This window comes from Hyla sarda, chromosome 7 (assembly GCF_029499605.1).
Source record: "Hyla sarda isolate aHylSar1 chromosome 7, aHylSar1.hap1, whole genome shotgun sequence".
In the NCBI taxonomy this organism is placed as follows: Eukaryota; Metazoa; Chordata; class Amphibia; order Anura; family Hylidae; genus Hyla; species Hyla sarda.
In genome coordinates, this window is record NC_079195.1 from 230485851 (window position 1) to 230508950 (window position 23100).

General features: G+C 44.7%; 1 protein-coding gene across 11 annotated transcripts in view; it reads left to right on the top strand.

Annotated features, from left to right (window-relative positions):
- Positions 1–23100, top strand: part of SZT2 (SZT2 subunit of KICSTOR complex) — a 167548-nt gene that overhangs the window by 105874 nt on the left and 38574 nt on the right. For 8 of the 11 annotated variants that reach the window (XR_008846705.1, XM_056533045.1, XM_056533036.1 and 5 more), the window contains 14 exons: positions 1204–1321; positions 1402–1513; positions 1676–1794; positions 1877–2041; positions 2151–2229; positions 3546–3731; positions 3826–4011; positions 4775–4938; positions 9119–9279; positions 9362–9459; positions 12406–12538; positions 13289–13416; positions 15872–15946; positions 22287–22414. Coding sequence is in view for 10 of the 11 variants with exons in the window: in XM_056533045.1 (XP_056389020.1) it covers positions 1204–1321; positions 1402–1513; positions 1676–1794; positions 1877–2041; positions 2151–2229; positions 3546–3731; positions 3826–4011; positions 4775–4938; positions 9119–9279; positions 9362–9459; positions 12406–12538; positions 13289–13416; positions 15872–15946; positions 22287–22414 (1852 nt within the window). In the remaining variant the exon portion in view is untranslated. The remainder of the gene's footprint in view (positions 1–1203; positions 1322–1401; positions 1514–1675; positions 1795–1876; positions 2042–2150; positions 2230–3545; positions 3732–3825; positions 4012–4774; positions 4939–9118; positions 9280–9361; positions 9460–12405; positions 12539–13288; positions 13417–15871; positions 15947–22286; positions 22415–23100) is intronic. The other 3 variants (XM_056533041.1, XM_056533043.1, XM_056533046.1) reach the window with 1 other exon arrangement.

Here is a 23100-nt window from a genome sequence, read left to right on the forward strand (position 1 = left end):
TATACAGTTCTCTCTACTTCTCAGCTGAGAGCAGGACTAGCTATGTACAATGTATCAGTCTGGGGTCCAGGATGTTTAGCTCACAGAGCATTGTCTAGACTGGATACAATTGTATCACTTCTCAGCTGAGAGCAGGACTAGCTATGTACAATGTATCAGTCTGGGGTCCAGTATGTTTAGCTCACAGAGCATTGTCTAGACTGGATACAATTGTATCACTTCTCAGCTGAGAGCAGGACGAGCTATGTACAATGTATCAGTCTGGAGTCCAGGATGTTTAGCTCACAGAGCATTGTCTAGACTGGATACAATTGTATCACTTCTCAGCTGAGAGCAGGACTAGATATGTACAATGTATCAGTCTGGGGTCCAGGAGGTTAAGCTCACAGAGCATTGTCTATAGACTGGATACAATTGTATATACTTCTCAGCTGAGAGCAGAACTAGCTATGTACAATGTATCAGTCTGGAGTCCAGGATGTTTAGCTCACAGAGCATTGTCTAGACTGGATACAATTGTATCACTTCTCAGCTGAGGGCTGGACTAGCTATGTACAATGTATCAGTCTGGGGTCCAGGAGGTTAAGCTCACAGAGCATTGTCTATAGACTGGATACAATTGTATCACTTCTCAGCTGAGAGCAGGACTAGCTATGTACGATGTATCAGTCTGGGGTCCAGGAGGTTAAGCTCACAGAGCATTGTCTATAGACTGGATACAATTGTATCACTTCTCAGCTGAGGACAGGACGAGCTATGTACAATGTATCAGTCTGGAGTCCATGATGTTTAGCTCACAGAGCATTGTCTACACTGGATACAATTGTATCACTTCTCAGCTGAGAGCAGGACTAGCTATGTACAATGTATCAGTCTGGAGTCCAGGATGTTTAGCTCACAGAGCATTGTCTAGACTGGATACAATTGTATCACTTCTCAGCTGAGAGCAGGACTAGCTATGTACGATGTATCAGTCTGGGGTCCAGGATGTTTAGCTCACAGAGCATTGTCTAGACTGGATACAATTGTATCACTTCTCAGCTGAGAGCAGGACTAGCTATGTACAATGTATCAGTCTGGCGTATCTCCCAAAACGTCAACTTACTGACCCTTTCCTTTAAATTTGCTTCTACGAACAATTACTGTAACCACGATACACTAATACCCCAGATGCTGCTGAACTTGTCTTCTCCTTCCTCTCAGTCTCTCGGAGATGTCCAGCAGTAGTCGGCTCTGGGACTTGGACTTATCCCAGTCTATGATGTCTCGTTCCTTGGCGCTGTCCCGGAGTCAAGAACCAATTTACACAGAGGAACTAACGGTGAGATGACGGTATCTAAAGCAAAGTCTGGTGAGCGCGTTGTCTCGTCTTTGGTTCCTTACACTTGTCTGATATTCCAGGCCAACCGCTTGTCGCTGGACCTGTCTTTGTCTCGGGGCGCAGACTCTACAAGGCCCGTGGGTCAGATGGATAAGCACATTCTTCTGCTGGTCCACGGCGTCGGGGAAGCAGGTGAGTTCAGCTAGTTCAGGCATTGGCTGTTTGGGCTTGCTGAGAGTTGTAGTTTTTAGACAGCTGAAGACACAGCAGTTGGTAAACACTGACATAGACCTGGCACACAATAGCAGACAGATGCTCCATATAAATGATTCACTCTATACATCATGTCTACAGGCTCTGAGATCACCGACGATCTGGTGAAGGTTCTCCGGAAGCGTCTGGATGAGGCCACTCTGGACATTATCACGGTCATGCTGCAGAGGAATTGTAAGCTCACTCCAGCGGATGTAGAGGTGAGGACCCGGCGGGTGACAGTCACATGTCTTATGTACAGCGCCCCCTCTTCTAATGAGTCTCGGTCGTCTCTTTCACCAGTTTATCCAGCCGAGAAGAACGCCGCCCACAGAAGTCCTGCAGTTCACCATCCCGCAGGCCTCCCTGCCCTGTCTTCAAGCCATGGCCTACTACCTGCGGCAGAACCTGCTCATCTTCCTGCACACTCCCAAATACACAGATAGTAATGGGGAGCATCACTTTCAGGTGAGGGAGACCCCCTAGGGTCAGAGGCCGCTCTCCATGTGAAGCTTTATTGTCTCCCCTTGTCTCTGCCCCTGGGTGAGCACTTAATCGTATCTCTTTGTTTTTGCAGCATTATTACCATAATTCCCTCCCTGAGCTGGATCTCTTCTTGTATAATAAGCCTGGTGGACAGGGCACCGGAGGGAAAGGTAAAACGCGTCCATACTCCTTTGTTATTGCCGATGTTGTCATCTGCCCCAAACTGTTATCTTTTACTATCTGGTATCTCTGCAGTTGAAATATATGGTGATGGTGATGTAGCTGAAGGGGGTGGTCAAAGGTGATGACTAGAGATGAGCGAACTTACAGTAAATTCGATTGGTCACGAACTTGTCGGCTCGGCAGTTGATGACTTATCCTGCATAAATTAGTTCAGCTTTCAGATGCTCCGGTGGGCTGGAAAAGGTGGATACAGTCCTAGGAAAGAGTCTCCTAGAAATGTATCCACCTTTTCCAGCCCACGGGAGCACCTGAAAGCTGAACTAATTTATGCAGGAAAAGTTATCAACTGCCGAGCCGAGAAGTTTGTGACGAATTGAATTTACTGTAAGTTCGCTCATCTCTAGTCATCACCTTTGACCACCCCCTTCAGCTACATCACCATCACCATATATTTCAATATATATATATGTGTGTGTATATATATATATATATATATATATATATGTATATATAGTGTGTGTGTGTGTGTGTGTGTGTGTGTATATATATATATACTGTATATATAAATATATATATATATATATATATATACTGTACATATATGTATACTGTGTAAATAAATATATATGCAGTGTGTGTATATATATATATATATATATATATATATATATATATATATATAGATGTATATATTTACTGGGACATTTAGGGAAGCATAAAGTGTGGTTACAGCATGCTGCCTTTTGCTGAGCAATGCCACAGGCAGAGGAGCAGTCAGGAAATGACAACAGCAGCTGCTGTAACCTCAAAGGTAACTCTATGGCCCAGATTTATCAATCTGTCTGAAACCAAAACTGTATGGTTTCGCCCATAACAACCAATCACAGCTCAGCTTTCATATCTTAATGAGCTCTGGTAGAATAAAAGCTGTGCTGTGATTGGTTGTTATGGGCAAAACCTGACAGTATTGTTTCAGGCAGATTGATACATCTTGTTCATTGTTTCGCTTTGTACTGCAGTTATAGCTCAGTAGTAATAATAAGTCACCAGTGATATAAAAATACAATATACTATAATAATACAAGTATACCTTATGACAGTGTTTCCTAACCAGTGTGCCTCCTGCTGTTGCAAAACTACAACTCCCAGCATGCCCAGACAGCCAACGGCTGTCCGGGCATACTGGGAGTTGTAGTTTTGCAACAGCTGGAGGCACACTGGTTGGGAAAGCACTGCCTTCTGGTATACTCCAGCGTCATGTACACTACATAGGGCTTCCTAGTAATATTTATTTCCCATTCAGGTATCGCCTGCATTGCGCTATCATTCGTGGATCAGCATGGCGCTCTGGTGACGCAGGCCTATGGGGAGCGGCCAGGACCACCTCTTGCTTGCCCCTCTACTACATCTCATCTGCTCAGCGTCAGCACCTTCGAGTCTTTGACCAAAGTGAACAGATATACGCCAGATCCCAGCGCTGCCGGCTCAGGTAGAGACATCGGTTCAGTCCAAGTCTTTTCTTTGTCGTATTATGACAACACGTTTATTCTTTGTTTTTTTTTTTGTTTTTTTCTGACTTTCAGCGCCTCTCACTTTGGTTCGATTTGATGTCTGGGAGAAAGGAAACATCAGCTCGTCCCAGCTGTCCGAGCGCCTCTCCAATTCTCTTCGCCACGCGCTCTGCGACGTCATCATCGAGTTTCATATCCTGCAGATGCCGCTCTGCGTGGATCCGATGAGCCCGAGAGACCTAGAGGGAACAATGAATGGTAAGAGACTGGATACGGAAATGGTTGTGTAGGTAAATAGGGTTATAATGGAATGAGCGTATGAATAGTTTTATATATACAGTTAAACCTCTTTGAGAAGACCACCCAAAGTCTTTTATGGGGGGGGGGGTGGTCTTCTCAAAGAAAATTCCCACAATGCATAATGTATGACGGGCAGGAAATCTGTCTCATTAAATATGGTCTGGATAAGGAGGGTGGTCTTCTCGAAGAGGTGCCCCGTTTGGAGGAGTCTGAATCCCAGACACCCACCCCCCTTAACCTTTCCAGTGGAAATGTAAAAAAATAAATGTAATATACTGGGGCCAGAAAGTTAAAAAGATTTGTAAATTACTTCTATATAAAAATCTTAATCCTTCCAGTACTTATCAGCTGCTGTATCCTACAGAGGAAGTTCTTTTCTTTTTGAATTTCTTTTCTGTCCAGAGCAGGAGAGGTTTGCTTGTGGGGATTTGCTCCTTCTCTGGACAGTTCCTGACATGGACAGAGGTGTCAGCAGAGAGCACTGTGGACAGATTGGAAAGAAATTCAAATTGAAAAGAACTTCCTGTGGAGCATACAGCAGCTGATAAGTTCTGGAAGGATTAAGATTTTGAAATAGAAGTCATTTACAAAACTGTTGAACTTTTTGGCACTGGTTGATTTAAAAAAAAAAATAAAAAAAATTAATAAAATGTTTTCCACCAGAGTACCCCTTTAATGTTCCTGACTTCCATATAATCTGTTTTGCTTGATCTGTTTCCAGGAAAGAGCCCCTCTCAGTCTCTTCCAGATATGAAGGGATTGGCTCAGCCGTCCAGCAAACCTCGCCCTGCCCCGGTGAGCCTTCCGCCATCAGTATCACCCTCCGGCACAGACCCAAATACACCTCCCAGCAAATCTGGGCGCAGGAGCTTCTGGGATATGCTGGTAAGGATGCAGCATTTTGTCATTCACATTTTTAAAGTTTTATTAAAGGATGTATAGGCTTTTGCAACCATTGCCGCAATACATCTGCAGACCTATATGTCTCCATGGTTACAGACTACAACTACACTCTGTGTAGTCTGATTCTGCAGTAATGTATTCCTTCTCTCTCGGCCTCCTCTGATTTTACTCATACTCGTGCCCTATGTACAGAAAGGGGCTGATCATGGGTCCCTGGCTATCTTCGGAATGGAGCCCTGACTCTCCCCAATGCATGGAGCGGTTGGTCGGTACGCACTCTATGCATTGTCCAGACTAGTGTTTCCAACCCGTGTGCCTGTCCGGGCATGCTAGTAGTTGTAGTTTCTCGGTCAGTCTTCATTGGGAGACAAAGAAACCATGGGTATATAATCTTGTCACTAGGAGGCGCTGACACTAGGAAAAAAGTCTGCTCCTCCCTGGCATTATATACCCGCCCACTGGAAGTGAGGTCATCAGTTTTAGCTTAGTGTCAGTAGGAGGCAGACACAGGTCTCGGAGCTCCCCAGACCTGGTCTATTATTTTCTTATTTTCTAGTTAAGTATGTCTAGTTAGGTTCTTTTTAATTTGTTATTTTTCTAGGATGGGTGACAGGAGTATGGCGCTACCTGATCTCCCACATGCAACAAAGGGGCACGGAACATAACAGTATGGGCCATCAACCCCTTATCGCCAACTGCCAGCGCCTTGAGGTTGTACCCTGGGTCTGGGTCCCCCTCTGCCCCTGCTCGTTCCACTATCTTAGCCTGGTATGATGCAGCGCGGTCATAAGCTGGTTGAAGACTTCAGGGTGAGTATATGAAGTCCGTGGGTGAGTATATCATCCCCTCTGCCCGCCAGTGGACTCACAGATACGGCAGCCGTTTCTGTCTCTGGGCAGCTGTCGGCTTTTGTAGCGGCTCCCTGTACTTTCTACGGCCACTGATTTTCTTTACTTCAGCTGGTCGGATGTCCTCCGGCACTTGCTGGCCAGCGGGACCCATAATGGCGGCAGGTAGCTCTGCTCCCCTTCTCTGGAGACTAACTGAGGGAGGACTCTCCACCCCTTCTGTCGGCGATGTCTTGGGAGCGCCGGACAGGAAAAGCCCAGCGCTTTTCTGCACCTCTCATGAACAGAGCTTAGCTGGCTTAGCGCAGCTGTGCGGCGACTTGCTGGGGCGCGCGATTTACTGCTTAGGCACCCCCCTCCGCTCCAGCAGTGACAAGCATCACTTTCCTGTAGGATGGGCCCTTTTCCCAGGGTGTATCACAGGACAACCCGCAGTTTCTCTCTTCTCCCATCCCGACGGGAAAGGATTGGCACAATTTAGCTCCACCCCTCTCCTTCCCCCATAGCGCGTCCAGGCTTGGGCTCGAGGGTTAATGCCGGGAACTCACGGGGCAACCTGCGCCCCGCGCCAGATTCATTAAAAAAAATAAAAAATTGTCTTCCTCTGGTCTCTGACTGGAAAACGCCCTCTAGCGGCTGTTAATGGTATTGTGTTTTTTGTGGCTCCCTCTGTGGCAGCTCATGGCTATTATAGTTTTTTTGCCCATTATATCTGTTTTTATCAGATTAATATCTGCTGGGTCCTTTTCTGGGACTTTATATGGGTTCCGCCTTTTTTTTTTTCAGATAGCGCTATCAGCACAATGTTTTTTGCCTTATGCCTCTGGCATTCCCAATTCTGCAGAGTTCTCGCTCTGTGATGGAGCATATGTGAACCGCTGTGGCGGGCCGTTAAGTGGTCCCTGGAGATTCCGGGGTTACATTCCTTGCCTGGTTTCCCCTTATGCTGCGTACAATGCCATGTTTACTGTGCCCACGGACGGTCCTAGTCCCTCCCTATCGGGGCACGGTTCCGGTCCGGTGCCCTTACAGGGCTTTTGTGTTCCTGGCAGACGCCTAGGGCCTTTTCGGGGTTCTTCCTCTGACAGTCAACCATCAGGGGAGGGTTCTTGGTGTGTGTATACACTATGATTCCCTCCTCCACAGGTCACTGATCTCATATCTGCTGCATCTGCGGTTGACATTCCGGTACCCCTCTGCCAGTGCGATGTGTCTGACGGAGTGACTTGTTATCTACTATGGACCCATACCAGTAAGCCAGACAGTGGTCTGTGTGGTTCGTCGCTCCCTGTCATTACTGGCTCTCCTCCTGTTTCTGGTTGTCTATTGCTGCAGCTTGGTCACTCTCCTTGTAGGAGGGGTTTATGCAATTGTGTGTAGCTCAGTGACAGCCAGTCTGCCATTGCTCTCTTCCTTCCTTGGCGCAATCTCCCAAGAAGGGTGTGCTCATCCTTCCCTTTGTTCATGGCGGTGGCGCTACCCTACCTCTCCGATCTTTTGGAGTAACCTTCTTGTGCCCAGAGCCTGGGAGTCCCAGCTGGGTTCCCTTTTGCTTTCCCTCTGTTCCCGTCCTGATGGGACGTTGCTCGGAGTACTCTGGTCTGCTTGGACCGCTGGTTCCATGACCAATTAATCTCCTTGTTTTGGGCTCTCTCCTAGACTGCTGTGGTGTAACTTATTTTCTGGGTCAGTCCTCCCAGTTCTTCAGCCCTTCATGATGATTGCTATCCCGGGCACATGTAGTTCCCCTGCCCTGTCTGCTCCACGATTCCATTGTGGGGTGGTCGTTCTGTACCACTCTTCTTCTTGTTCCGACATAGCAGTATGTATCCCGGGGCGTTTCACGTTTTTGGGTTTGCTCCCCCTACAGGTGGGGCACCTCCTGGTGTCTCGAGAGTCTCCAGTTTCATGTCGACCGTTCCAGGTTTCCATGTTACTCCTTACTTTCCTTTTCTTCCTTCGGGGTCCATTTACTCCGGGGTTGGACGGCAAGTCTGTGTACCGGGTTGTTCCATTCGGGCCAATTTTCGGCTGCGATATGGATGTGGTTCCTTACCGCTGTTCATCCTGTGTGTCGTCCTCTCCGAGTCCGCTCTTCTCCCCAGGTGCTCACGCTGTGCCCCTGGGACTGTGATTTTTGGTGCCTACAGCTTTTTGGTTCGGATATTCTGCACTATGTCTCTCCGGAGAAGGTTCCGGTCTCTCTTTTACAGAAGTTTCTGGTCTTTACCTTGACTGACTCGCCTTCGGCTCTCCCTGGCGTTTTCTCACCAGGTTCTCTGGTTTCGGCTGGTCTGCTGTATTGGGTTCTCTTGTCGTTCCCTTTTCCTTTTTTGTTTCCAATCGGGCTCTCCCTCTGTCTGGTTCTGTGCTTCTTGGAGTTGGTTTCCTACTGCCTTGCAGGTTGGGTCGGCCCATCGGGTCTCTGCATCGCCCATCTCTCTCTGTGGCCTGTTGGTTTAGAGTCTCTTCTAAGGACGGTCCCTTCCTTGTCGTCATAGTCCATCTCCATGGACAGTGCCAGATGCTGAGTTCCAGGCCTCGGTTGCCTTTTAGCCCAGGGTCTCTTCCATGTGTCTCCGGACTGATTTTTTTTTTTGTACTCACCGTAAAATCTCTTTCTCATATCCTTCATTGGGGGACACAGCACCCACCCATTTCTTCATTCTTGTCCGGATCGCCTTTTCCGGTTCTTGGGTGTTTCTCCGGGATTCCTTTCTAGGGTCCTTCGGACTTGTTTCTTGGTTGGCTTCTCCTACTGCTTTGTGACAAAACTGATTACCTCACTTCCAGTGGGTGGGTATATCCTGCAGGGGAGGAGCCAACTTCTTTTTTTTCCTAGTGTCAGCGCCTCCTAGGGGCAAGAGCATATACCATCAGTCTCTGTGTCCCCCAATGAAGGCCACGAGAAAGAGATTTTACAGTGAGTACAAAAAAAATCTCCTTTTTGCAACAGCTAGAACAGTGGTCTTCAAACTGTGGACCTCCAGATATTGCAAAACTACAACTCCCAGCATGCCCAGACAGCCTTTGCAATATCTGGAGGTCCACAGTTTGAAGACCACTGAGCTAGAGGCACATTGGTTGGAATACACAGATGTAGAGAAGCACCAGAGATTCTTGAGTACAGACCCTTATCCTATATCCTGTTGGTAGATGGATACGTTTTTAGGGACTGGAAGACCCCTTCTATAATCTACAAATCATTTTAGATTAATTGAAGCAATAAAAACTGTTGCAGAAAATCTTCATACTCTTTAAGTTTTAGTAATGTAAAAAATTTTTGGGAATTTATTTTTTTATTTTAATTACAGAGTAAACCAGACAGCGCGGAGCTGGGACCCCCGAAAACGACGGATGACATAGTTTGTGAACGGACAGAGGAACCGCGAACGAGGCGCCGGCACAAGACGGAGAGTCTGAAGGTCCCCAGTTATCCGGACCGGCCCGGGATCAGTCTGGAGCATGCTCAGAGGTAGAGTCTCTCATCTTCAGGGCCTCCTCCTTATCTGCTCAGACTCCACATTCACCATCTTCCTTATCTGTGTCCTGTACAGAAAGCGGCAGACCCAGCTGGATGAGGGTGATGTGGGCACCCTGCACCCGCTCTACAGCCACACCTGCCTCCAGTGGATGAACTTCATGAATCAGCTTGGTACGTGCGCACTATGGTTTCCGCTGACTTATTTGCTAAAACTATGTCAAGTAAACCAAGTAACTTTGTCTTCTCTGATACTCAGTATGATATCCTGGCATAGATTATAATGTTGGGTCTACCACTATAGTCCCCTAACTCCATATTAAAGAACAACGGTCACCCGTTCACCGGCACTATAATCCGATACACCAGGTTATAGTGTGGGTGAACAGGAGACTGATACGGGGTCTCGGACTGCTATACCTACCTGCAGTCCGGAGCCCCGATCCTCCGAAGGTCCCCTTCTTTCAGAGCTGACTTGCGCTCTGGAGTTGGGCCCGCCGGCTGGATTTAAATACAGTGGTCCCTCAACATACGATGGTAATCCGCTCCAAATGGACCATCGTTTGTTGAAACCATTGTATGTTGAGGGATCCGTGCAATGTAAAGTATAGTAGGACAGTGGTCTACAACCTGCAGACCTCCAGATGTTGCAAAACTACAACACCCAGCATGCCCGGACAGCCAACGGCTGTCCGGGCATGCTGGGAGTTGTAGTTTTGCAACATCCGGAGGTCCGCAGGTTGAAGACCACTGGTATTGGAGGTTATACTCACGTGTCCCCGCCGCTCCGGACCGTCACCGCTGCCCTGGATATCGCCTTCCATCGCTGTCGCTGCGTCCCCGGGGTGTCCCCGCCGCTCCGGCAAGGCCTCTGCTTCCCAGGGATCCTCGCTCTCCGTCACCGCCATCACGTCACTACGCACGCCGCTCCTATTGGATGACGGGACGGAGTGCGCAGCGACGTGATGACGACGATGGAGAGCGCCGACGATGCAGGGGATCCCGAAGAGGACGTGCCGGAGCCCCGAGGACAGGTAAGTGATCGTCAGCGGACCACACGGGGCACCGTATACAGCTATCCGGTGGCAGCTGAAGCAGTCTGCGCTGCCGGATAGCCGTTTATGCGATGGCCCCGACATACAAAAGCATCGTATGTTGATGCTGCCTACACCATGTGATGGTCTCTGAGAGTGATCGTATGCTGAAATGATCGTATGTCGGGGCCATCGTAGGTCGAGGGGTCACTGTATTCTTAAGCGCTGGTCACTTGAGCGCTCACATGACCAGTGCTTTAGAACACTTATATCCAGCCGGCAGGCCCGCCTCTAGAGCGCAAGTCAGCTCTGAAAGAAGGGGACCTTCGGAGGATCGGGGCTCCGGACTGCAGGTAGGTATAGCAGTCCCAGACCCCGTATCAGTCTCCTGTTCTCCCGCACTATAACCCGGTGCGGTGTATCGGGTTATAATGCGGGTGAACGGGTGACCGTTTTCCTTTAAGTGCAAAACATGCCAGTCCTATGTAAGTAAAGCCTAACGTGTACCTGTCAGTGTTACCCACGGTAAAACGGTAAGTGTGAGTCTTTTGCACTTACCTAACGGTGTTGCGCTCCAGGCACAACACTGCTGCTAACACATAACACTTGAAGATGAGACCCCAGGGGTCGCCGGTGGTCGTCTTGATAGATGCAGAAGGCTGCCGGTATCCTCTCAGCGCGGCTGCAGACAATGTCGTGTAGCGGGGGGAAGATTTAGTCAGAGACCCTGGGGATTGTACAAGTAAAACAGGATACACATGGAGGCACCATTTGCTAGGGATGCTTTAAAAGGTTTATTCATAAATAAATAAAAGGTGGATAACGCGTTTCGAGGCACATAATCCACTTTTCCTCAGGTTGTTTTTTTTATTTTTATTGACAGGTACACTTTAATCAGTGTGTATTTAAACACTCTACATTTTTTGTAAGCGTGCCACACACACATTAGGTAGTTGTTGGCTGAATGGTTGCTATCTCTCTTGATTGCACCCCACCCATATACATGCATGCTCAGCTTGGCCAGTTGTGCATGTATTCTGAATGGGCAAAGCAATACAGGCAGCTGCTGACTCCTCTGGAGGAGAAGAGCATCAGGCAGCTTAAATCCAGCTTTCCTGACCAGTATCTTGCCCAGGCAGCCTTAGGCCAGTGTTTCCCAACCAGTATGCCTCCAGCTGTTGCAAGCCTACTACTCCCAGCATGCCCGGACAGCCAAAAGCCAGTGTTTCGCAACAATTGTGCTTCCAGCTGTTTCAAGACTACAACTCCCAGCATGCCCAGTCTTAGGCCAGTGTTTCCCAACCAGGGTGCCTCCAGTTGTTGCAAAATTACAACTCCCAGCATGCCCGGACAGCCAAAGCTAGTGTTTCCCAACCATTGTGCTTCCAGCTGTTGCAAGACTACAACATCCAGCATGCCTAGACAGCCTTAGGCCAGTGTTTTCCAGCCAGTGTGCCTCCAGCTGTTGCAAAACTACAACTCCCAGCATGCTTCATTCTTGCAGTGGGAGTGAGAGACGCAGGGACGCCATCCACGGCAGGCCGGCGTGATCACATCACATCATCACGCTGGTGCCCGGAGATCACGTCCCCGCAGCTCTCACTCAGAGTACAAGAACGTAGCAGCGTGTGAGAAAGGTGAGCGCTGTATGGATGGACGGGCAAATTATAATTGACGGGGGCAAATATAAGTGAGGGGCACATGTCAGGGCGGTATTATATGTGAGGAACACAGGACATGGGGCATTATATGGGGGGGGTCACAGGACAGGGGGTATTATATATGCGGGGCACATGACAGGGGGGTATTATATGTGAGGAACACAGGACATGGGGCATTATATGGGGGGGGGGGTCACAGGACAGGGGGTATTATATATGCGGGGCACATGACAGCCCCCCCGTCATGTGCCCATATTATGCCCCCCTGACTTATAATACAGTTTTGTGCCCCTCACATAAAATGCCCCATGTCCTGTGCCCCTCACATATAATTCCCCCTGAGGGGGCAGGACATGGGGCATTATATGTGAGGGGCACAGGACATGCATAAAACACTGCATAACATTATTCCTGTTCCCCTGCAGGTTGTCCTTCCATCCAGCTTTGCTCTGCACAGACTGTTTCCCGGTTTCTTCTTTCATCCCTTCTCACCGAACTTTTCAATATAATCACATCTCTGGCCAGCGACACCAGCGTCAGAGTCTTCGAAAAAAGCAAGTAAGTACAGAACGCCTTGTGGGCGAATTAAAGGGGTACTCTGGTGAAAAACTTTTTTTTTTTATCAACTGGTGCCAGAAAGTTAAACAGATTTGTAAATTACTTCTGTAAAAAAATCTTAATCCTTCCAGTATTTATTAGCTGCTGAATACTACAGAGGAAATTCTTTTCTTTTTGGAACACAGAGCTCTCTGCTGACATCATGACCACAGTGCTCTCTGCTGACATCTCTGTCCATTTTAGGAACTGTCCAGAGCAGCATAGGTTTTCTATGGGGATTTTCTCCTACTCTGGATAGTTCCTAAAATGGACAGAGATGTCAGCAGAGAGCACTGTGCTCGTGATGTCAGCAGAGAGCTCTGTGTTCCAAAAAGAAAATAATTTCCTCAATTCATACGGTCTTCAATACAGTTCCGTACGGTTTTCAAATTGAAAACGTATACGGGAACTGTATTTCAAAATCGCGGTGTGAACCTGGCCTTAGCATGATCTCTTCCGGCTCTGTGTCACATGACCAGTACGGACTCATAATATAAGTCTATGGGGCCATCTTGTTCACTTAGACGCAAAGCTGCTACTGATGATAGATCCCTAAGACATGTCAAGAATTTTTAGTTAACAACAGATACACTTTAAAGTTTAGGAGATAGATATTTTTGGATTTTTTGTTACTAATAGCTTTGTTATCATCACACTAACCTCCTTTGTCAATCGCTGAGCTCTGTTAAATTTATGATTATTTTCTACCAGTGGCACAGACGGACCGGCCTTTGTGCCTTTCTCCATCAACCAACATAGCCCATCTCGGCCCGCAGCAGCACGTGAACTGATCCTCCTGGGGCGAAACTTTCGACAGTGGAGATACAACACCGAACAGGGTGAGTTTCCAATATAATCAGTGAGACTGACAATTCTATCTCTATTAGACATCCCCCCCCAGTTATATCCTGTATTATACTCCAGAGCTGTACTCACTATTCTGCTGGTGAGGTCACTGTGTACATACACATTACTGATCATGTACTGATCCTGAGTTATATCCTGTATTATACTCCAGAGCTGTACTCACTATTCTGCTGGTGAGGTCACTGTGTACATACACATTACTGATCATGTACTGATCCTGAGTTATATCCTGTATTATACTCCAGAGCTGTACTCACTATTCTGCTGGTGAGGTCACTGTGTACATACACATTACTGATCATGTACTGATCCTGAGTTATATCCTGTATTATACTCCAGAGCTGTACTCACTATTCTGCTGGTGAGGTCACTGTGTACATACACATTACTGATCATGTACTGATCCTGAGTTATATCCTATATTATACCCCAGAGCTGTACTCACTATTCTGCTGGTGAGGTCACTGTGTACATACATTACATTACTTATCCTGTACTGATCCTGAGTTATATCCTGTATTATACTCCAGAGCTGTACTCACTATTCTGCTGGTGAGGTCACTGTGTACAGACATTACTTATCCTGTACTGATCCTGAGTTATATCCTGTATTATACCCCAGAGCTGTACTCACTATTCTGCTGGTGAGGTCACTGTGTACATACATTACATGACTTATCCTGTACTGATCCTGAGTTATATCCTGTATTATACTCCAGAGCTGTACTCTCTATTCTGCGGGTGAGATCACTGTGTATATACATTACATTACTTATCCTGTACTGATCCTGAGTTATATCCTGTATTATACCCCAGAGCTGTACTCACTATTCTGCTGGTGAGATCACTGTGTATATACATTACATTACTTATCCTGTACTGATCCTGAGTTATATCCTATATTATACCCCAGAGCTGTACTCACTATTCTGCTGGTGAGATCACTGTGTACATACATTACATTACTGATCCTGTACTGATCCTGAGTTATATCCTGTATTATACTCCAGAGCTGTACTCTCTATTCTGCGGGTGAGATCACTGTGTATATACATTACATTACTTATCCTGTACTGATCCTGAGTTATATCCTATATTATACCCCAGAGCTGTACTCACTATTCTGCTGGTGAGATCACTGTGTACATACATTACATTACTGATCCTGTACTGATCCTGAGTTATATCCTGTATTATACTCCAGAGCTGTACTCACTATTCTGCTGGTGAGGTCACTGTGTACATACATTACATTACTTATCCTGTACTGATCCTGAGTTATATCCTGTATTATACTCCAGAGCTGTACTCACTATTCTGCTGGTGAGGTCACTGTGTACATACATCACATTACTTATCCTGTACTGATCCTGAGTTATATCCTGTATTATACTCCAGCGCTGTACTCACTATTCTGCTGGTGAGGTCACTGTGTATATATATATACATTCCATGACTTATCCTGTACTGATCCTGAGTTATATCCTGTATTATACTCCAGAGCTGTACTCACTATTCTGCTGGTGAGGTCACTGTGTACATACATTACATTACTTATCCTGTACTGATCCTGAGTTATATCCTGTATTATACTCCAGAGATGCACTCACTATTCTGCTGGTGAGGTCACTGTGTACATACATTACATTACTGATCCTGTACTGATCCTGAGTTATATCCTGTATTATACCCCAGAGCTGTACTCACTATTCTGCTGGTGAGGTCACTGTGTACATACATTACATTACTTATCCTGTACTGATCCTGAGTTATATCCTGTATTATACTCCAGCGCTGTACTCACTATTCTGCTGGTGAGATCACTGCGTACATACATTACATTACTGATCTGGTACTGATCCTGAGTTATATCCTGTATTATACTCCAGAGCTGTACTCACTATTCTGCTGGTGAGGTCACTGTGTACATACATTACATTACTTATCCTGTACTGATCCTGAGTTATATCCTGTATTATACTCCAGAGCTGTACTCAATATTCTGCTGGTGAGGTCACTGTGTACATACATTACATTACTTATCCTGTACTGATCCTGAGTTATATCCTGTATTATACTCCAGCGCTGTACTCACTATTCTGCTGGTGAGGTCACTGTGTACATACATTACATTACTGATCCGGTACTGATCCTGAGTTATATCCTGTATTATACTCCAGAGCTGTACTCACTATTCTGCTGGTGAGGTCACTGTGTACATACATTACATTACCTATCCTGTACTGATCCTGAGATATATCCTGTATTATACCCCAGAGCTGTACTCACTATTCTGCTGGTGGGGCCGCTATGTCGTGTGTACACAATTGTTCAGATTATCCTATATGTACGGTGGTGATGAGATGTGGCCATATATATAGGACTGATGCTGTAGTATACAGGTGATGACTTTTTCTTTACTCTCAGCGTATTCGAGTGAGGATGATGAGGATTGTGAGAAGGATAATGATGATGATGATGAGGGCTGCAAGGTGAAGTCGTGTAAGTCCATCTCTCTGTCACCCTTGTCACAGCACTGGGTGATGGTTGTGGTATAAGACACACACATATGGGTGCACAATAATAATTCGATAATTAACCTTTATTGATATGTTTTGCAAAAACTCTTTTGCATATTAAAGGGGTACTCCACTGGAAAAACTTTTTTATTTTTTTTATCAACTGGTGCCAGAAAGTTAATCAGATTTGTAAATTACTTCTATTAAAAAATCTTAATCCTTCCTGTACTTATTAGCTGCTGAATACTACAGAGGAAATTCTTTTCTTTTGGAACGCAGAGCTCTCTGCTGACATCATGACCACAGTGCTCTCTGCTGACATCTCTGTCCATTTTAGGAACTGTCCAGAGCAGCATATGTTTGCTATGGGGATTTTCTCCTACTCTGGACAGTTCATAAAATGGACAGAGATGTCAGCAGAGAGCACTGTGCTCGTGTTGTCAGCAGAGAGCTCTGTGTTCCAAAAGGAAAAGCATTTCCTCTGTAGTATTCAGCAGCTAATAAGTACTGGAAGGATTAAGATTTTTTTAATAGAAGTAATTTACAAATCTGTTTGACTTTCTGGCACCAGTTGATTAAAATTAAAATAAAAAATAAAAGTTTTCCACCGGAGTACCCCTTTAAGTATATGATAGAATTATATTTATTTTTCCGGGGATAAATCCTTCTTATTTGCTGCACTTGGACATAGTACGGCTCAATTGCTTGTACAAGTCTTACTCTCTAGATGGAGCACCTGCTGTATATATATATATATATATATATATATATATATATATATATGTATGCGCCTTTAATTTATCTGTAAAGCTGCTTAATGAATTAAAGTGCACCTCCAGTCATCCGCTCCAAAAGCTCTTAGGGTACGGACCTCGGTGTGTAAATGAAGGCTTCTAATCTACAGTTAATAAAAATTCCATAGAGGGCTCGGTGCGGAGTATTAGCTCCATTCACTGGGAAGCGGCTCATTCCGTACACTTCAGTATGGGGCAGAATAGGAGGAGACGTGAGCGACTGCGGCACTTTACTTCCTCCCTGCTGTTAAGTGTTTAATCCACCGGATGACAGAAAGAGATACATGGATGATAAACAGAGGTAAAGAACTTCAACAATGTATAGAGAGAGGTTGTGTTTATGTAGAGCAATGTTTCCCAACCATTGTGCCTCCAGCTGTTGCAAAACTACAACTCCCAGCATGCCCGGACAGCCGTTGGCTGTCCGGGCATGCTGGAAGTTGTAGTTTTGCAACAGCTGGAGGCACCCTGGTTGGGAAATTCTGCTTTATACAGATAAGTGTCGCCTAAGATATTCACTATATACAGATAAGTGTCGCCTAAGATATTCACTATATACAGATAAGTATTATCCTAAGATATTCACTGTATACAGATAAGTATTATCCTAAGATATTCACTATATACAGATAAGTATTATCCTAAGATATTCACTATATACAGATAAGTATTATCCTAAGATATTCACTATATACAGATAAGTATTATCCTAAGATATTCACTATATACAGATAAGTATCATCCTAAGATATTCACTATATACAGATAAGTATTATCCTAAGATATTCACTATATACAGATAAGTATTGTCCTAAGATATTCACTATATACAGATAAGTATCATCCTAAGATATTCACTATATACAGATAAGTATTATCCTAAGATATTCACTATATACAGATAAGTATTGTCCTAAGATATTCACTATATACAGATAAGTATTGTCCTAAGATATTCACTATATACAGATAAGTATTATCCTAAGATATTCACTATATACAGATAAGTATCATCCTGAGATATTCACTATATACAGATAAGTATTGTCCTAAGATATTCACTATATACAGATAAGTATTATCCTAAGATATTCACTATATACAGATAAGTATTATCCTAAGATATTCACTATATACAGATAAGTATTATCCTAAGATATTCTCTATATACAGATAAGTATTATCCTAAGATATTCTCTATATACAGATAAGTATTATCCTAAGATATTCACTATATACAGATTAGTATTATCCTAAGATATTCACTATATACAGATAAGTATTGTCCTAAGATATTCACTATATACAGATAAGTATTATCCTAAGATATTCACTATATACAGATAAGTATTATCCTAAGATATTCACTATATACAGATAAGTATTATCCTAAGATATTCACTATATACAGATAAGTATTATCCTAAGATATTCACTATATACAGATAAGTATTATCCTAAGATATTCACTATATACAGATAAGTATCACCCTAAGATATTCACTATATACAGATAAGTATTATCCTAAGATATTCACTATATACAGATAAGTATTATCCTAAGATATTCACTATATACAGATAAGTATTATCCTAAGATATTCACTATATACAGATAAGTATTGGCCTAAGATATTCACTATATACAGATAAGTATTATCCTAAGATATTCACTATATACAGATAAGTATTATCCTAAGATATTCACTATATACAGATAAGTATCACCCTAAGATATTCACTATATACAGATAAGTATTATCCTAAGATATTCACTATATACAGATAAGTATTGTCCTAAGATATTCACTATATACAGATAAGTATTGTCCTAAGATATTCACTATATACAGATAAGTATTATCCTAAGATATTCACTATATACAGATAAGTATTATCCTAAGATATTCACTATATACAGATAAGTATTATCCTAAGATATTCACTATATACAGATAAGTATTATCCTAAGATATTCACTATATACAGATAAGTATTGGCCTAAGATATTCACTATATACAGAGAAGTATTATCCTAAGATATTCACTATATACAGATAAGTATTATCCTAAGATATTCACTATATACAGATAAGTATCGGCCTAAAGGCTGTCCGGGCATGCTGGGAGTTGTAGTTTTGCAACACCTCGAGGCCCCCTGGTTGGGAAACACTGATGTAGAGAGAATTTTATGGGGTTATCCAGGTTTAAATATTCTTATAAAAAGCAACAGTTACTCACCTCCCTGATCCCACGCTGATGCCCAGATCAGGCTCCAGTCTGCATCCCGGTGTTGCTTTATGAACGGACACCATATGGCCGCCGCAGCCAATCCACGTTCATGTGCCCTACCCTGGGCACCACTGCTTTGTAATGGGAGTCACATGCCTGAGCAGGTGATCAGAGAGGGGAGTAACTGTTTCTTTGTTATTTTAATTGAGTTTTGTTTTTCTTTCTTCCCACCATCTTCCCACCAGCCTATGTGATTCCTAATCTATTTGTAAATTATTTTATTTACCAAAAAGTTATTCCCTACCACAGAGAAAAACCCTAAAATCATGGCCACTAGGTGTCTCCGCTCAGCCTGCTGTTAGGAGAATTCTGTCTCTAGCAGTAGAGAGACCCAGACAGAACACAGAAAATGGGGCTAAGCTATTGCTTTGTGCAGGAGAGCGTGATTCTGGGCTTTGTACATGCAACCTGTTGCTTAGACCAGGGCTGCTTTTGTCATGTAACCCTTTCCTTGCTGCGGTCCTGTTTTTGTTTCCCTGTATGGTCACATAGTATCTTGCAAATCCAGTACATTAATAACCCCCTTGCTCCACGTATTATCTACTGTGTAGTGTACGGTCTAATTCATCCCCCAACACAGTGCAGCCGATTCAGTCATTTGTAACAACAAGAGAAAATTCTGACACTCAAAGGTTTGCAATCAATCTTTTGTGCTTTTATTAATGTGTAAGGTACAAGTAATGGAGACACGACACGCATTCTGGCACTTAAAGTGTACCCGTCAGATCCACCCAAAAAAATATATATATCTTTTAAATATCACTCAGTACCTAATCCTGACCATGTACATCTAATTTTTGTGTCTAGCACCTTTATTTATTTTTTTATTACACTTTTAATTAAGCTCATTAGTCTGAATTCCTCTCTAAGGGAGGGGGCGTGGCCTCACTGTGCAGGTCTTTGCCCCCTCCCTCAGTATGCTGTCTGCTCACATCTCCCCTAGCATTAGCTAAACTACAACTCCCAGCATGTCCTCACTGACAGTAGCGGGACACCAGCTGACAGTGGGAGGACAGCCCTGCGCTCACAGCTGTCAATCAAGGAAGTGTGTCCATGACATAGGTGATGACTCATGGACACAGCAGGACTGGTATGTGTCCAGGCAGGCAGGGGGGGGGGGGGGGGGGGCAGTTGTTTGACTGGGTTTTTCTATATGAAATACTGAAAATGTTCTAATGAAAGCAATTACAAAACCTATTGGTTATACCTGCTTCACAACATATCAAAGGTTTTTGTATCTAACAGTGCCCATATTAAGCCTTCGTCAGTTGCAGCTAATGAAGGCTGAAGTGCCGGAACGCGTGTTGCGTCTCCATTACTTGTACTTATGCATTAATAAAAGCACAAAAGATTGATTTCAAACCTTGCAGTGTCCGGATCTTCTCTTGTTTTTGCGGATTTCCTATCGACGATCTGTTTTCTATTTCTGAAATATATGGAATGAGAAATATCTGTTCACCATGGAAGTGACTCTTACGGGCCCAATAACAGTATTCTAAAGGGTAGCAAAACAGTGCTACCCTCAACATATGATGGTCCCTCAACATACGATGGTCCCTCAACATACGATGGGAATCCGTTCCAAATGGACCATCATTTGTTGAAACCATCGTATGTTGAGGGATCCGTGCAATGTAAAGTATAGGACAGGGGTCTACAACCTGTGGACCTCCAGAGGTTGCAAAACTACAACACCCAGCATGCCCGGACAGCCAACGGCTGTCCGGGCATGCTGGGAGTTGTAGTTTTGCAACCTCTGGAGGTCCGCAGGTTGAAGACCACTGGTATTGGAGGTTATACTCACCTGTCCCCGCCGCTCCGGACCGTCACCGCTGCCCTGGATGTCGCCGTCCATCGCTGTCGCCGCGTCCCCGAGGTGTCCCCGACGCACCGGCAAGGCCTCTGCTTCCCCGGCATCCTCGCTCTCCTTCGCCGCCATCACGTCGCTCCTATTGGATGACTGGACGGCGTGCGCAGCAACGTGATGACGACGATGGAGAACGCGGACGATGCAGGGGATCCCGAAGAGGACGCACCGGAGCCCCGAGGACAGGTAAGTGGTCGTCAGCGGACCACACGGGGCACCGTAAACGGCTATCCGGTGGCAGCTGAAGCAGTCTGCGCTGTAGGATAGCCGTTTATGCGATGGCCCCGACATACAAAAGCATCGTATGTTAATGCTGCCTTCACCATGTGATGGCCTCTGAGAGTGATCGTATGGGGAAATGATCGTATGTCGGGGCCATCGTAGGTCGGGGGGGGGGGGGGGGGTCACTGTATAATCTGTAAAAAGTACGAATAGTGCATTGAAGAGCGGTAGTATTTATTTTTATTTTTTTTATAATACATGATTTGTACCACAGGAAATATACTTTTCTAAATGCCATTTTTGCCATGCAACCCTTATAGGATCAGTGGGATGTGACCCGTTATCACAGGAGGGGGTGCATTACATTGTGCAGATAACTGCGATTTTGGGTTGTTGGGCACTAATAGAGCCTGACAACAGACAACACGTTTCACACCTCACAATATCACCAGCAAAAATTAGGCTTAAAGGGGTACTCCCGGGGAAAACTTTTTTTTTTTAAATCAACTGGTGCCAGAAAGTTAAACAGATTTGTAAATTACTTCTATTAAAAATGTTTAATCCTTCCAGTACTTATTAAAAGCTGTATATTACAGAGGAAATGCTTTTCTGTTTGGATTTCTCTTCTGTGACGACCACAGTGCTCTCTGCTGACCTCTGCTGTCCGTTTTAGGAACTGTCCAGAGCAGGAGAAAATCCCCATAGCAAACATATGCTGCTCTGGACAGTTCCTAAAATTGACAGCAGAGGTCAGTAGAGGGCATTGTCGTCGGGACAGAAGAAAAATCCAAAAAGAAAAGCATTTCCTCTGTAGTATACAGCCCCTAAAAAGTACTGGAAGGATTAAGGTTTTTTAATAGATAGAAGTCATGTACAAATCTGCTTAACTTTCTGGCACCAGTTGATTTAAATAAAAAAAATAAAAATAAAAAAAAGTTTTCCACAGGAGTACCCCTTTAATTTTGCTTTTGCTTCTGTGAATAGTATTTAAAAAATAAATAAAATAAATTTATATTGCATAAAATGTTCTCTTTTTACTCTAAGGGTGGGTTCACATGTGCAGGATCTGCTGCAGATTTGATCATTTAGTTACATTGATCCTGTATGCGTGAACGATCCCTTATGGAATCTTTATTATCTCATCACAGCTCAGAAAGGTTTCCAGCGTTTCGAGGCCATGGAGCTGGACTCAGAGAGGCCTCTGGATCTGTCGCCCTCGCCACGCGGCCTGGTCCCCCGACAAAGATTCCTGATCATTGACATCCAAGACAAGAAGGTAACATTGTATCTATCTGTCTCCATTTTCTTTAAAGGGGTACTCCAGTGGAAAACAAATGTTTTCAGATCAACTGGTTAAACAGATTTGTAAATTACTTCTATTTAAAAATCTTAATCCTTCCAGTACTTATCAGCTGCTGGATGTTCCAGAGCAGTGGTCTCAAACTGTGTGTCCCCCAGATTTTGCAAAACTTTATTTCCCAGCATGCCCGGACAGTATTAGGCCTGTGTTTCCCAACCAGGGTGCCACCAGCGGTTGAAAAACTTCAACTCCCAGCATGCCCGGACAGCAGTTGCAACCTCTGGAGGGTCACAGTTTGAGACCACTGCTCCAAAGGAAGTTGTGTAGTTCTTTCCAGTCTGACAACAGTGCTCTCTGCAGCCACCTATCTAGATGAATCCTGACATGGCTGCAGAGAGCACTGTGGTCAGACTGGAAAGAACTACACAACTTCCTCTGGAGAAGTGGTCTCAAACTGTGGCCCTCCAGATGTTGCAATACTTCAACTCCCAGCATGCCCGGACAGCCGTTGGCTGTCCGGGCATGTTGGGAGTTGAAGTATTGCAACAGCTGGATGCACACTGGTTGGAAAACACCGCCTAATGCTGTCCGGGCATGCTGTGAATTAAAGTTTTGCAACATCTGGGGGGGCCACAGTTTAGGACCACTGCTCTGGAGCATAC